Source organism: Diabrotica virgifera, chromosome 3, assembly GCF_917563875.1.
Source record: "Diabrotica virgifera virgifera chromosome 3, PGI_DIABVI_V3a".
Classification (NCBI taxonomy): Eukaryota; Metazoa; Arthropoda; class Insecta; order Coleoptera; family Chrysomelidae; genus Diabrotica; species Diabrotica virgifera.
In genome coordinates, this window is record NC_065445.1 from 126,767,317 (window position 1) to 126,784,789 (window position 17,473).

The 17,473-nt window shown below is 32.6% G+C and overlaps 1 protein-coding gene across 1 annotated transcript in view; it reads right to left on the reverse strand.

Moving 5' to 3' along the window:
• Positions 1 to 17,473, reverse strand: part of LOC126881300 (sterol O-acyltransferase 1-like) — a 146,895-nt gene that overhangs the window by 84,947 nt on the left and 44,475 nt on the right. The window contains exon 4 of the mRNA XM_050645502.1: positions 12,318 to 12,454. Coding sequence (XP_050501459.1) covers positions 12,318 to 12,454 — 137 coding nt within the window. The remainder of the gene's footprint in view (positions 1 to 12,317; positions 12,455 to 17,473) is intronic.

Sequence of the window (17,473 nt, forward strand, 5' to 3'; positions counted from 1 at the left end):
AAAGAGCAATTGAATGCTGTATACATAGTGTGACCAACTCATTTTCAGTCGAATTCGGGACAAGGCTGAAAAAAATACCCGAAATCCGGGACTTTTCAATGAAAATCGGGCCATTTTTTTTATATAGAACTTTAATATCATCATTTTATTGATTATTATTTAACATTGTTATGTTAACCAAGGCATCTTAATAAATGGTCATAAAATAAACAACCTACGTTTCGCAGATGACACAGCCCTTCTTGCAAATAGTCAAGCAGAGCTGATTGATCTTATACGACTGGTTGAAAACGAAAGTCAAATATTTGGTCTGCAATTAAACATATCAAAGACAAAGATCATCATAGTGGATAGACTTCATAACAATCATCCACATATAATCACAATTGATCGATTTGAGGTTGTGAACTCATACTTATATCTGGGATCATTAATCACAAACACAGGGTCACTACAGGAGGAAATAAAACGTAGATGTGATCTAGCAAAAGTCGCCACAGCAAAAATGACCACAATATGGAAGGACTGTCAAATTTCAAGAGCGTTAAAGATGCGGTTGATCAACTGCTTAATATTCCCAATACTGACTTACGGATGTGAATCTTGGACCCTGAGAAATTTGGAAAGAAGAAAGATAGACGCCACTGAAATGTTCTGTTGGAGACGAATGCTACGAATTCCTTGGACCGACCATAGATCAAATAATTCGATTTTAAGAGAGCTAAAAGTTAGCCAACGGCTCTCCAGTAAAGTCCATCTCCAACAATTAAAATACTTTGGACATGTTATGAGAGCAGATACAGAAAACATGGAATGACTCATTATACAAGGAAAGGTGGAAGGCCGAAGATCACGAGGAAGATCCCCAACAAGATGGATTGATCAGATTACAGGAATATGCAAAAGAAATGACCAGAGACAGAGATCTTTGGAGACGGACAATACACGACACCACGTCGACCACTACACTCCCTCCGGGGCGTCAGGATTGAGAGAGATGTTAACCAAAACTTTTTTGATGGGATGGGTTGTAATGATAGGTAATTACATTTGTGTTAGTTTTTGACGTTTTGACTTCAAATCCGGAAACCGTTTTCAAAAAAGGAAAAATTAGAGAATCAATTTGACGTTGGATTTCCATGTAAATAGAACCTTAGGTTAATATAAAAATATAATTATCATTGTTTGATATTCATGTTTTTGAATCGTCTTTTCAGAAGACGATAATTAAAATACAGAAACGGGAAGTCCGGAGTTTGAGTTTTCGTAGAACTATAATACCACGATATAAAATGCATGCGTTTTGGATGTGGTATTAGTATTACTTTCTAGAAATTGTCGACTTTTTTCCTTCCACCAATTCAATTTGATGTGAATTCTTAGAAAATGTCAAAATAGAATTTTACCGAAACGTAGAAAATTCGGATGACCCGGAAGCCTTGTCCGGGACGCCGGGACACGACTTCGTAATTCGGGCCATGTCCCGGATTTTTCGGGCTAGTTGGTCACACTATGTATACAGTGACTCTTCTCCTTCGATGACAACCGTCAAATATTGGTTTAGAGCCCCCAAGGACTGCAGACTTTTTATCGGCCGATAGTTTGGTCGGCTTCTTAATCAGTAGAGAGGTATGGATATGCGCACATTACACCGATTCAGTATCGGCCGATAAAAAAGTTTGATGGGCTTCCCGATTGTCTTCAAACTAATTTGTCGGCCAACTATTGGCCGACAGTTTAATCAGTGTGGGCTAACTAGGACTTGTGCACACACGCCGATTGTTTATCGGTCGATAGTTCAATTCTCTCCTCTAGTTTTAGTGTCCAACATGTGTGCCGTGTAAATATTTTTGAAGTTATACTTCTTTAGGCGCGAGGGTGAATTTTTATATTTCCGGGCGCATGCGCACACCGATAGTATGGTATTAGTAGCTCAAACGTTATACGGGATCTGATTGGGTGTAAAATATGGAGATTATGGATAAACAAATGTTGTGTATATTAGTTTTTATTGTTGTGATGGCAGAGAAAAAACAAGTTTATAATGGTAGTGACTTTTTAAACAGTTTTTAAAAGCGACAGGTACGTAATAATTGTAAATGTTTCAGTAGCCTAATAAAAAATTACATAGGTACCTATGTACCTATTTGGAAAATTAAAATGAACCTATCTCCAAAATAGTATGTAATGCTTTGATTTACATAATTTGATTACCGTCAAAATTTCTACCAATATTCACCTAATATATTGCTTTCCACAAAATATTCCTTTAGTTCCACAAAAATTAAACTAATTTAATTAAATTCATATAAGTAAACAACTGCCAAAGTTTATGGTGTAAACGTTCAGTTAGTGCATATTCCCACATGACAGATACGCGAAGGTGGCGCAATGGGAAAGACTTTAATTTTCGATCGTCGGGATCGACGGAAAGCGGGTTCGATCCCCATGCAAATTACTATTTTTTTAATTTTTTTATACATTTTATGATTGTAAGTATAGTATTATATAATTTGTTTCAGAAAATACGTATTTAGTTAAAATTTTTGGCAACAATTATTGTTCAGAAATAATTTCTTTGTGGCATTTTTCAATGTGTTTGTGTGTGGTTTTATTCTTTTATTTTTTTAATTTTTGGTATTGTTTTAATAAAACTTTTTGAAATTAGTAAGTATTAAAATTAGTTTAATATTTAAATTAAATATAAATAAACTGTTTAAAGTATATTGATTTTGTTGAATTCATATAATAAAAGTATAACTTCTTACGTGCGTACAAAGTACACACATTCTTTTTTTAATAATTTGCGAAAAAATGGCATCGTCTAATCCACAATCGTTAATTGTAGAAACCTGTATGGTCCAATGAACATTCATGAGCATGGTAGAAACTAGCATGACTAGTTTATCGAAGCTGGCTAAGATCATCCGATAAAAGGCGAAAAACTTTTTTGGGTAATCAAGTAATTTAGAATATATTGTGTAGAATTTTCCACTAAATAGTCTACCACTGACAATTCATCATCATCATCAACAGCTATTCCATCCATCGCCAGAAGGAAGCCTCCCTTAGGTGTATCTATTCTTTCTGTTTGTTGTTATTTGCATCCATTCGTGGCCAGCCATTATTTATTTTACTTGTCCTTGGTCGACATTTAAGAATTTGCTTCATTCAACGGTTGTCTTTCATTCTTCCTATGTATCCTGCCCAGTTCCATTTTAACATTGCAATCTTCGGGATCATATGTGTTGCTTTTGACCGTCGTATTATTTCTTACACTGTGAATTGGATGCACTCAATACTCTCGGAATCTCTTCTTGGTTTTCCTCCTCTATTGTATGAGAGCGATAATAACATTTCAGGATAATTTTTGCATTGTGCGACTACTCACTTCAACAGTCAAATAAGAACTTTGGTACTAAATCGATCGAGAATAGTCGGCCGGCGTTTGCTAGTGTGCGCCTTCTTCACCAACCTGACTGTTTAGTTGGCTAGGTATGCGCACTAACAGCCCAACCCGACTAAACTATCTTCCGATAAAAAGTCTGCAGTATGCGGGGGCCCTTAACGAGTTTCAACGTGGTCGAACGTCGGATTTTGATGAGCCATGCCTAGGTGCCCCGAAAATGGCTACCAAGGAGGATAACGTGACAAAAATCCACGATCTCATATTGGCAAACCGTCCACTGAAGGTGCACGAGATATCTGAGACAGTAGCACTGGTGAAGCGTCCATGTAACCACTGTTACCATTGGTAACAGTTAAAAATCTTGCAAATAAATATTTTATGACGATGAATAATTATATTTACCAATATTTTTACCAATAGAAATATATTATTATATTATGTGGTAATAGTACCTAACTCAGTAAATAGCCAACTACTCGTAGACACGAAAATATTGGCGAGTATATGTGACTCAGTTGCACTTTATTATACTCTGTTACCAGACTCATTTCTGGTTACAATGGTTATATACCCACGCTGGCGCTCGGGACCGGCTAGTGACTGAAAATTTTGAAGAAGCGACGGCATAAGTGCGCTGTGTATCAGTAGCGCTGTTACCAGATTTAAAATTGGTGACAGTACCTATAAAAAGTGTGCGTGCAGTTAACCATGGATGAGTGTCGCTTCTTAATCGATCAACTACTTGCAAAGTAATTCTCCTTGTATAATTTTGAAGAAAAAATGAGATTCAAAATGAAAGACCTATTTTAAACAATTTAAAAAGGAATCAACAAAAGTAGTTCAATATTTTAAATTTAGTTGGTACAGGGAAAATCCTTGGTTATATTATGGTTGCAAGAAAAATATACTGTATTGTTGACCATGTCTTCTGGTTTCTACAGAAAAATGGGTGGACCAGGTTCACGATTTAAATAGTGTTAGATTTTTAAAAAGGAGACATAAATTTCTATGTTACCTACATGTAAGATATACCCAATTTGATTCAGTTTGGCAAAACAAAAATCAAAAGTTCTCTTAAACAAGATTTTAAAGCAAATATTGCTAAACATAATGAGTTTGTTAAAAAAATAGATAGGTATATCCTTAGCACACTTATAATAGATACTGTATGTTTTTGGACCAAATAAGAACTAGCGTTTCGTGGTCATTTTGAGTGCGACGACTCTGACAATCCAGGCAATTACAGGGAATTGTTAACATTAATTGCCAAAAAAAGATCAAACATTTTGTCAACATCTAGAAACATCTGTTTTTTCGAGAGTTTCAAGTGATATACAAAATGATATTATTGAAGCTACACTCACCGTCACAAAATTCCGCCACCCAAAATTTTTAATTAAGTTTGACAATTTATAACTTTATTATTTGTGCTCCTATTTTTAAGATTCTTACACCAGTTTGTAGGTACATGTATTCATATTGTTTGGTATTATTCCGGTAACAAAAAATTTTGCTTGCATGTCATTGTACAGGGGTGAAAGGAAACGTTGTATTTTCTCCTAATTAAAAAAAAAAGTGTGTGTGTACTTTGTACGCACGTAAGAAGTTATACTTCTATTATATGATTTCTTAAAAATAAATATACTTTAAACAGTTTGTTTTAATTTTTTTTAGACACCAAACTAATTTTGTGCTTACCGCTTTCAAAAAAATAAAAAAAGTATAGGATTGAACTAAATTCGAACTCACGACCTCTCGATCTCTGGCCGAATTAGTCGAGGCATTGAAGCACAAAAAAAGGCCTTACTCTTGATTTTTGGCGCAGTAAGACGGATTTTAATGCAGTTTGGTGCGTTGGATTCATGAGAATGTCAGGAAATTTTGTGAACTGTTGTAATAAATAAGAAATCTGAAATTGCATTTGTGCATAAGAAAAATTCATTTCAAAAGTGCATTTTGAAATTGGCAATTATTATAAATTTGCAATCCGGTAAAGAGTTGGGCAACATCCCGATTAATTATTTTAATTATTTTTAATCATTTATAAGTCCATATAATAATAGTCTAAGATGTCAATAACCATTAAAAATAAACAAAAAAAATTTCCTTATGTGGGAATCGAACCAAGTACTAACAGGTCCGTAGCTAAATACACATAACGCTAATCTACGCAGACACTTGCTAGACAGGTGTCTAGACACTTAATAGGTATTATTAATATCTACTAATGTTACTAAATGAAATATAAATATTTTGACGTTTCACAATTTGACAATTCACTTTTAACTGCAGTGCCTTAAAATTTTTAAAGCACCGGTGCTTTAAACCATAGGCGTAACCAGGGGGTTTTGGGGGTTATAACCCCCCATTGGGATGTACTTTGAGCTCTATACGCTTAACACCATACCCTTCAGAGACCTTCCAGTAGTTGTAACCCCCCCCTTTCAGGTAGTTATAACCCCCCTTACGATCATCCTGGTTACGCCTATGCTTTAAACTAGCATTTTTAACGCTCCTATGGAGTGCTATAAATTGTATTTTTAACACGTTTGTAGAAAAATATATTTAAAAACACTAATATATTCTTTCCACACTTTTTCTGAACTGATAAATACATAAATTAAAACATTTAGTAACGAACTCCATACTGCCTGTGTGCGCAGATTACTAAAATTTCACCCTCAATGAAATCGCGCCTAAAGAAGTATAACTTCAAAAAGGCAGTATATTTATTAACTAACCTTTGATTGTTGTTTCTCTTCCCACAAATTTTAAAACGCAACAACCATACATAACCAAACCGTCAACCGTCCACACCACAGCTGTGCTACAGCTGCCATATTGGATAATTTTTGACATGTCATTTGAACATCCAATCAGAACAAATTTATAATGCACATGCGCCCGGATCGTACGTTTTAACATATAAAAATTCACCCTCATATCGTGCGTAAAGAAGTATAACTTCAAAAATTCTGTGGAAAAATGGAATAGCTGATTTTGTTTCATAGTCCTGTCATATTTTCCCGGAGGTATCACCAACATTTTGTTTTTTGAATTATCCGAATATCTTTTTTCTTGTAAGAGCTGTACCATTTTTTGTAAATAAAAACACTGATTGACTCATACAGTTGAGGTTGGATCGATAAGATTAGAATGGCCCGCATGCAGCCCAGATCTCAATTATATTGAGCATTTATGGGATGAATAAAAAAACTATTTGACGTCATCCTAGGCCTCCAGAAAATTTGGTACAGTTATGGCCCTGGTAGAGGAATATCGGGCTATTCCCCAGGCAAGGAAAACACATCTTTATTAGATGCTAAACAGATTGCAAGCAGTCGTTGCTGCAAGAGGTGGACATAACCGCTATTTAATTGTTTTGTTTTGTTGTTAAATTTTTTTGTTTCGTTAATTCTAGTGCGTTTGATATTTTTAATTAAATAAACCTTCAAAGCAGTGTTTTTAATTACAGCTCCTACAAGAAAAGAGCTATTCAGATAATTCAAAAAACAAGACCTTAGTGATACCTCCAGGATAATACAAAAGGAGTATGAAACAAAATCAGCCCTCCAATTTTTCCACAGAATTTTTTAAAGTTAGGAGAAAAAACAACGCTTACATTCACCCCCGTATAATGCCATCTAAACAAAAAATTTTTGTTACCGGAATAATAGCAATTGACATCAATACGTGTACCTACAAACTCGTGCAAGAATCTTTAAAATCGAAGTACAAATAATAAAGTTAGAGATTGTCAAACTTAATCAAAAATTTTGGGTGGCGGAATTTTGTGCCGGTGAGTGTATATATCCATTTAGCCATATCTTAATTTTTTTAAATAAGATTTTTAGCATCTGGTTTTGGTAACACTTCAGAAAAACTCACGCGTCGCCACTGGACAGTAGGCATCTTAAAAGGCCAACGTGGGTCATATTCTGCATGAAATTTTAAGCATCAGAAAGCAATGGGCGCGATGGTTGCCGCGTTTGCTCACTCTGAATAATAAGCGGAAATGTAAGACCAGTTCAGAGCAGTGTTTGACGCTAATTAAGCGTGAATTGAAGGAGTTTCTACGTTGTTTCGTAACCGTAACACAATTTGGATCCACTGGTATACCTACACCGGAGACTAAGGGACATTCAAAAGAGTTGATTGCACCCGGCAAACGTGCTCCGAAGAAGGCGAATACTGTCTTATCGGCTGGAAAGGTGATGGTCATCATTTTAAGATGTGGACTCCATTGAGTACCTGGAGAAGAGCAAAACGATCACAGGACTCTGGTATGTCAAATTATTGAGCTCATTCGATGCCGATTTGCATACAAACAACTCAATTTAAAAACATGGGTAATGATAGTTTATAATATTCCGAAAATCTTATTATTGAAAGTTTATAAACTTAGGCACACGTCCTTACAAATCGAAGTAAGTAGTCGAGAAAATGAGGCATTTTGGCTCGCAATTTTTTCGTACAGCATGGATTTACTTGAAATTTTCACAAGATAGGGTCCAAGGATCATTTTCTATATCATGTCGCTGTACGCTAAAACCTTGGGGGTGGTTGCAACCCCATCTCGGGGGTGGGAATTTTTTATTACATTTTAACGATGTAAATCGATGTAAAAGGTAATTCTAAGAAAAAATGTTCTTTGCATTTTCTTCGTAAAACTAATATTTTTCGAGTTATTCGCGCTTGAAAGTAACAGTTTTTCGTCGAAAAAATCGACTTTTTTTTTGAGAATACCTCGAATAATATGAATTTAATTAAAAAAACTGCAGATAACAAAATTGTATCTTTTAGAAACATAAACGAAATTCTTTTTCTATAATATCTTTAAGACCAATACATACCTCGATACGGCATGTTAAAGGTAACTTTTCTCGTCAAATGCATAATTTGAAATATTCAAAGCCAAATAACGGTAAAACTTTGCATTTTTCGAAGAAAACTTAGATTACATTTTTTCAAGCATATAATTAAACCTTTCAAATAATAATAATGAAAAAATTCTAACATGAAAATAGAGCGACTTATGATCAAAAAACGTCGGTACCTGCTTTTCTCTACGAAAAATCAGTGAAAATAACCCTCTAACTACCCTTCTAATTAAAAAATGTTTTTCACCTTTCTGTAGTTCCGTGAATATTTGTATTGTCAATACACCTAAGAAGATTGATATATTTAAAAGGCCTCATTTTAGAAAAATTGGAGTTTTAAAAAAATAGATTTTTTGCAATTTCGTATTTTTTACCTTTTACTTCCAAATATCTCCGAAAATACTGGAGATACTAAAAAAATGATGGACTACTAAATTGTAGATTTTTTAATAACTAAAATTACATTGTGCATAGATAGTGGAGTCACTGAAGGTGGATATGAGCTATTATCTCCGATTTCGTTAAACCTCCATCGATTTTCATGAAAATTGGTGAGTAGATAGAGAATACCTCAAGGAACAAAGGTGACATGATGCCAACTTGCGCTTTTATCCTGGGGGTGGATGCCACCCCTTCTCGGGGGTGAAAATTATTTTAATTAAAATAATACCATAAATCGATAGAGGGACAAATTGTAAGTAAAATTTGTTATATAAAGTTATTAAAATAAACCAAGACTTTTTGAGTTATTAAACATCAAAGATTTTAGTTTTTCGTGAGAAAAATCCATGTTATTAACCGATTTTTCATAAATAACTCAAAAACTGTAAGTCTTTAGAAAAAAGTTGTTATTACCAAAATTGAATCTAATAAAAAATGAAATAAACTAGTTACTAAAAAAACATTTTAGTTTTAATTTAAAGTGAGTTATAGGTAATTGAATGTATATTATTTACGGCGAGTACCCAAATTCAAATATTCAATCTTAAATAACGGGAAAATTATGCATTTTATGACACAAAGTATTAAACATTTGTCAAAGTACTTAAAAATATCTATCAAATGAGTCCCCGAACAAGTTGATAGCGTTAAAAATTTATGCCCCAAAAATTTTTCAAAATTTATCTTTTAAAAATTTTTCCAAAAAATGGTGTTTTTTTTTAATAACTTCGTCAGTTTTTACGTTATCAGGTTCACTTAAAAACAATTTAAAAGCTAATTTCAAGGGATAATAAATTAAGTCAAACTTATTCTTTTATCCCTCTTACTTTTTTAAAAATAAAAGGTTAAATAGTCCCGATTACATGGTTGTCGCAGCAAAATTTAAGTTTTAAACGTTTCTATCTCGGTTATTTTTTACCCTAGCGAAATAGTAAAACGGTAGAATATGTCATACAGAAAAAACTAAAATTTAGTTAAGTATCATTTTTTACGTATATTGAGTATTTTTGGATTTATTATCAAAAGAAAATGAAAATAACAATAATTTTAAAAATTCTGATCTTCTTAAATTATATCTTTTTTTCAAAAATATGCATTCTAAACCGGTCAAAATTATTGAAATTATTACTTATGCCAATATAAAGGAATTTTAGTAAGAATTACTATAAATTTTAATTTTCGTGGAAATGGCGTATGCTTTTATGTTTCACTTTTTCCTAAAAAATTCGAAATGGCTCTTTTATTTTCATCATAACTTGCTTAATTTTGATGCTAATAACTTCTCCTGGAGCTCGTTTGATAGGTATTCTGAAGTACTTTGATAAGTGCATGGCACGTGTATTTTATAAAATGGATCGTTTTCCCGTTATTTAAGCTTGAATACTTAGATTTCAGTACTTGTCTAAAAAAATATACATTCAATTACCCCTAACTCACTTTCAATTAACATTAGTTTAGTTTTTTAAGCGAGGAATTTATTTCGTTTTTCATTAGCTTCAATTTTGGTAATAAAAACTTTTTTGTAAAAACTTATAGTTTTTGAGTTATTTATGAAAAATCGGTTAAAAACATGGACTTTTCTCACGAAAAATTAAAATTTTTGATGTTTAATAACTCAAAAAGTTTTGATTTATTATAATAACTTTATATAAGAAATTTTGCTTAGAATTTGACCTTCTATCGATTTATGGTATTATTTTTAATAAAATAATTTTTAAATGTAAAGACTGAAAAAATAATAGAAAAAATAAGAAAAAATAATTTTTACCGTCGAGAAGGGGTGGAATCGACCCCCAGGATAAAAGCGCAAGTTGGCATTATGTCACCTTTGTTCCTTGAGGTATTCTCTAACTACTCACCAATTTTCATGAAAATCAATGGAGGTTCAACGAAATCGGAGGCGAAAAGCTTCAGTGACTGCACTAAGATTTTCATTACAGTGAATAGTTAGCGAGATATAGCTGTTTAAAACCTCTATTTACGAGCAAACACCCCCTTATTCGAGCCCTTTAAACCCACTCCAAATAAAAAATAAGGGATCTAACGGAATTTAATTTACACAGTCTTATAGTTTTTCAAAAATCCTACAAAATCATTTTTGAAAAAATTTTTATCGCCAAAAATGAAGGAGCTATGTTTATAAAACGAATTTTTTTTTAATATTCGAATAGTGCGCTTATGGAACATTTTCAATGCATTTATAATACAACAGAACTGGTTCGTACACTGGAAGATGACTTAAAAACTATTTGTATTTGTACTTCTACATTTGTAAATTCGTATTTTTGTGTAAATAAATGTTTTTGCAATTCTTTAATTCTACTTTTTTTTCTGTATAGATCTATTAAATTATCTACTTATAAAAATTGTAATGTTCTTAAGGCTGGTTTTTAAGGGTTGATATATTATATTATATCCTAAAACAATCATTACTTTTAGTCAATCAAAACCAAATTTTACCCAGATTCAAGTTTACAATGTTTTTATACAATTTTTGACAATAAGGGGTAGTTTACACCCCTAAAAATAATCGACACCCTTGAGCACGTTATATAATATAAAGTACAGGGTGAGATGATCCTAATCCCAAATTCTCATGTAAATCGATGCAAGCTGAAATTATTCTTTTACATATAGTTCCAACAAGGGTGGTTTTAAGGGTTGAAATATTATGATAGTATATCTTAAATCATTATGTATCTAATAAGAACCAAATGTTGACAATATTAAAGTTTAAAATGTTGTTTTATAATTTTTTACAAGTAGTTTTTTAGGGGTAGTTTTCACCCTTAAAAAATTAAAAGCGTACAACGGCTCAATATAGAAAATGAACTAGAGGGTGAAATGAGCCTAATCCCAAATTTTTGTACAAATCGATGCTGGACGTCAAAATTGCGAGGTTTTGCCATTTTTTCACTTTCATTTCCTCGACTAAAGAGGTAAGAAGTTGATTTGTTGGAAATACGAGTTTTAACGATTTCACCAAATCCCGAGGTGGAACCGAAGTTAAAATGTTTATAGGCTGAAGTCAAGTCACTTTTTTATGAAAGATGAAAATTTTCTTTACATTTAATGTAATCGATATCGTAAATGTTTAAGATATTATCAAAATACATGATCCTGTTAAGGGAAAAGGAACAAAATTCAAAACTTTGACGATTGTCAAAATTTTTAATGTGTTTTAAATGTAATCATTTGTTTTTTCGAATCCTGAGGAAACTAATAAGTATTTTTTTTAAATTTAAACGCAGAATGAAAGATTACTTTATTAGCGACGGCCGAAAGTTTCCTAGAATGAATAAAAAGTTTCTTTTGAATGAGATATTTGAAATTAAGAATCACACTAAATTTTCTCTTAGTTTTTCACCCCTATAACTTATTAAAATAAACATTATAGAAATTTTCAGGGACTTTTGGCCCTGGGAAATACCGTAATCTTTCATGCTGCGTTTAAATTTTTCAAAAATTCTTAATAGTTTTCTCATGATTCGAAAAAAATGAATCCCATTTAAATAGCATTGAAGCCTGTTGAAGCCATTGAAGTTCGTATTCATCTCCATAACGTAATATAAAGTTGTATTAATTACCTTTTTGTCTAGTTTTTCCCCACAGAAGAAAGAAGTAATAAGTTGAAAATGTTGCAAAGTTGTTTCCCAGCCAAACCAGTGCAACTAAATGCATTTTTCCAAACGAACGAGGAATTATAAGTAATGCTTTGGGTAACCTAAAAATATTTGACATTAGCTTTTCTGCATGAAATTATATAGGCCTGGGTACCACGTATAAAAAAAGTTTATTAATAGCAACATACTATCTCAAGGTGAAGGAATAATAATTAACGGAAGATCTATTAACAACATAAGATATCGTCGGTCTTATGAGCAAATTGCCTCAGTCCATTTTTTCCGAATTTTTTTTTTTGTTTCATCTAGTAGTAGACGGTAAAAGCTACCGCCTGACAATTCCCACAAGCGCCATTATTTTTTTATTTCGCGCCAATTTTGCTAAACGAGTTTTGCTGAAGTTCAAACGTTCTTTCCCATTCAGACGAATATTGCCTATGCCAGTGTTTCTGAAGTTGTTTTGATTGAAAACGTTAGAAAATGTAAGTAAATAAATAAATTTTGACTATTATTATTAATAGTCCTGTCGCCAGGGGGGGTACAACGGCCTCCTTAATTCAGATGGACTTACCCAAGTTTTTTTTATATATTTTGACCCGCAGAATACGAATTTTTTGGGTAACAGTTGATCCGGATGTCGATAAGATTGTTATAGACAAAGAACTTGAGGAATTACATAACAGCGATTTCTCGCAAAACAAAACATCTTTTTGTATTTTTTGGGTCATTTTAAGCAAAAAATATTCCTACAAGTTTTTTCGTAGAATGCATAGTTTTCGAGATAACCGCGGTTAAACTTTCAAAAAATCGAAAAATTGTAAATTTTAAACCCGAATAACTTTTGATTAAAAAATAAAGTAGCAATTCTGCTTACCGCATTTGAAAGTTTAAGTCAAATTATATCGGTTTTGATTATTTGCATTGCTAAAAATTTATTATTTTATTGTTAAACAAAGCTGTAAACTGTAGTAAACACCTAGTATGTGAGTGATGTTTTCTATGATTTCTCATTTAAAATCGAACGAGTAGGTAGAGTAGCTACAAGTGCAAGCGAGGCAATTTCTACGTAGCATGCGGTAAAACGCATGTATTAGGCACGGGAAACCTATGTGTTTATAGATTAGTTTAACAATAAAAAAATTAATTTTTAGCAATGCAAATAATCAAAACCGATATAATTTGACTTAAACTTTCAAATGCGGTAAGCAGAATTGCTACTTTATTTTTTAATCAAAAGTTATTCGGGTTCAAAAATTGCAATTTTTCGATTTTTTGAAAGTTCAACCGCGATTATCTCGAAAACTATGCATTCTACGAAAAAACTTGTAGGAATATTTTTTGCTTAAAATGACCCAAAAAATACAAAAATATGTTTTGTTTTGCGAGAAATCACTGTTATGTAATTCCTCAAGTTCTTTGTCTATAACAATCTTATCGACATCCGGATCAACTGTTACCCAAAAAATTCGTATTCTACGGGTCAAAATATATAAAAAAAACTTGGGTAAGTCCATCTGAATTAAGGAGGCCGTTGTACCCCCCCTGGCGACAGGACTATAATATGGATATAGTATATAAGTAGAAAGTTTGTTTAAATATTTTGTTTAACAAATTTTGGTCAATTATGTATTGCATGGAATTAGGCAATTTTCTCTTTGTTTACTTTCGTTCAAAAGTTTTTTGTCTCTCCTGTAAAATTTTCAATTTGTGACAGTGGCGTAGCTAGCCCCACAGGGGCCCCCTATCAAAGTTTGTCGCGGGGCCCTTTTCCACGACTGATATGGGATAGTGCTAAAAAATTTTTAACAAAAGCAGCAAAAACGCGTGTATAGAATAGAATAGAAATATACTTTATTGTCACTGAAAATTTTACAATTTTATGGACAAAGCGTAGGTACAAAGAGTAGGAAAAAAACAACAACAAATACAGTTTACTGAAATTACACAAATCGTCAATATTATTACAAAATAAAAGATAACGAAATAAAACAAAACAATACAGAGTGTTTAATTAATAATTGAAAATATTTTAACTGTAGATTTCTGAGCTCAAAATATTACGGTTTAACCTAAATCACCTACTCCGAAAAGGCTTCCTAAGGGAGCTGGAGCTCTTTAGAGATGGTGCCTTTTAATTAGTTTTTTTGAAATACCTCTAGAATACATCTATTTATAAAAACTAAAACTGGTGCGGCTATTTATCTTCCAGAGATAAATCTATTTCATAAATTGCGAGTTTCTAGTACCGGTCATATGCATCCTGTTTGGGTAGGGCAACGGTTATTTTATCGCATAACTTTTTTGTCTTTAACTTTTAAGCATTTTTGACACTGGATTATTAAATTGTATGGTATTCTAGTACTAAAAGTTACTCTTACTTTAAGTCGGTAGGATACACCGTTTTCTAAAAAAATCGATTTGAAATTTTTTCTTTCTTAAATTTGATCAAAATTAAAAAAAAATTAAAAAAAAACGGTGTATTTTACCGACCTAAAGCAAGAGTAACTTTTAGTACTAGAATACCTCATAATTTAATAATCTAGTGTCAAAAATGTTTCAAAATTAAAGACACAAAAAATAATGCGATAAAATAATCGTTGACCTACTCAAAACGCAAGCATATGACCTGTACTAGAAAATCGCAATTGATGAGATCGATTAAACGTGCCAGTTCTCGTTTATTGTTTTCATAGTTTTTTTTTAAATTTTTTTCAAATTAAAAAATACAAAATTTTCACATCGACATTTCTAGAAAACGGTGTATTCTACTGACTTAAAAGCAAGAGTACCTTTTATTACTAGAATGCCTCACAATTTAATAATCCAGTGTCAAAAAGGCTTAAAAGTTAAAGATAAAAAAGGAAGATAAATAGGCGTACCAGTTTTGTTTCTCTGAATAGAAGCGTTCTGGAGGTATTTAAAAAAAACTAATTGAAAGATGCCTTTTTCAAAGAGCTCTAGCTTCTGTAAGAAGCATTTTCAGACTAGGTGATTTGGGTTAAATCTTAATACATATAATATTTTGAGCCCAGGAATCTACAATTATTTCCAATTATTGATGAAACACCCTGTATATTGCAAAATTTAAATAAATTGCAAATTACATAATACAACCTTAGGAACTAATAAGTTCAGCGTATAACACTCAAATATAGATAATAATAATAAATCTAATAAACTCTAATAACTCAAATAATAGTTAAAAAACAGATTTGAATTGACTCATTGTTTTAAAACAGATTCAGTTTTTTCAAGCCAAGGGTGAATAGACATTGAAAAGGAGCGTACACAAAGAAGCTCTGTTCGTTAACGGCGAGCGACCGGCAAATAGATATGCCTAAATACAATTTATAGATAAAGAACAGATTACACGAAAATATACGCAAACAATACACAGTGTTTCAATGTTTCAAATTATCAAAGGTAAAGCGATTACAAACATTGCAATTTCGCATTATACATTATACAATGTCTCACACAGCCAACGGTGATTAAACAATAAGAAGTACATAGCTTGAAAACAAAAAACGTCTGTTGTTATAGAACGGCGAGAGGCAGAAAATAGATAGGTACCTGTACAGTACATAAATATAGTTTATAGTAAAGAATCCATTACACGAAGTACATAGCTTGAAAACAAAAAACGTCTGTTGTTACAGAACGGCGAGAGGCAGAAAATAGATAGGTACCTGTACAGTACATAAATATAGTTTATAGTAAAGAATCCATTACACGAAAATGTCGATATCCCAACAATATATGTACACGTACACTGTTTCAAAGCGTTTTAATAGTGAAATAATTGCAGAATATTTTGTTCAATTTTTTGAATAGAATTTTGTTTCGACATGCCGCGTTGGGGCCCCTGAATGTCGGGGGCCCCGTATAATTGATACGGCTGATACGGCGGTAGCTACGCCTCTGATTTGTGACTTGGGCAACTTGCTCATTAGACCGACGATTTGCAGATGACACCGTGATTATGGCAAGCTCTGCTGAACAACTCCAATTACTGCTAAACAAAACAAACAGTTTCTGTGAAAGATATGGAATTAAAATGAATATAAAAAAGACCAAATACAGGATAATAACAAAGAAAACAAATATACAAACAAACATACATTTGGGGAATGTACCGATAAAAAGAGTAGATAAATACAAAAACCTAGGAACCTGAATTTCAGACAATAATGATCAAACAACGGAAATAAGGGTAGGATAGAAATAGCAAGAAATGCATTTGTAAAAATGAAAACAATTCTCTGCAACAAAGACCTTAGATTAGAACTGAAAGTAAGAGCTTTGAGATCCTACGTGTTTTTAATACTGCAATATGGACTTGAAAGCTGGACATTGAAGCAAGAACACATAAATAAACTACAGTCCTTAGAAATGTGGTGACACAGGAGGATGCATAGAATAGCATGGACATAGAAAAAAAACTAACACGGAAGTATTGCGAGAAATGGACAAACAATACGAAATTATAAACACGATAAAAATAAGAAAGTTAAAATATCAAGCACACGTAATGAGGGAACAACGATATGAACTACTAAGACTGATTTTACAGGGAAAGATAAGAGGAGGAAGGAGTATAGGAAGAAGGAGAGTGTCATGGTTGAAGAATTTAAGGGACTGGTTTAAGTGCAGTTCCATAGAACTCTTCAGAGCAGCGGTAGATAGAGTAAAGATAATGATGACGATACCTAACCTCCGATTAGGAGACGGCACTTAAAGAAGAAGAATAGCAAGGTAAAAACTTTTAATAGCTTAATGGTGTCTATTCCGACAAACTTTGAGGTACGGGAACACTATAATAGGGGAAGTTTTAATTGTGGAACAGGTTACAGGTTTCGAACGTCAGACTACGAAAACGAAACCTGCAAGTTTTCACAATAATAAACTTGTCAGGATGAGACTTTTACAATTATTAGAATCACGTTCCACAATTAAAACTTCCACTGTTCCAGTGTTCTCATACATCAAAGTTTGTCCGACTAGACACTTTTAAGCTATTAACAAATTTTCAGCTTGCTATTAATCAACTTTTTGTTGGTACACGGGATCAGGCCTAATAACTTTGCATGGTGTGGTATATAAGGGCATAATAAATCAAT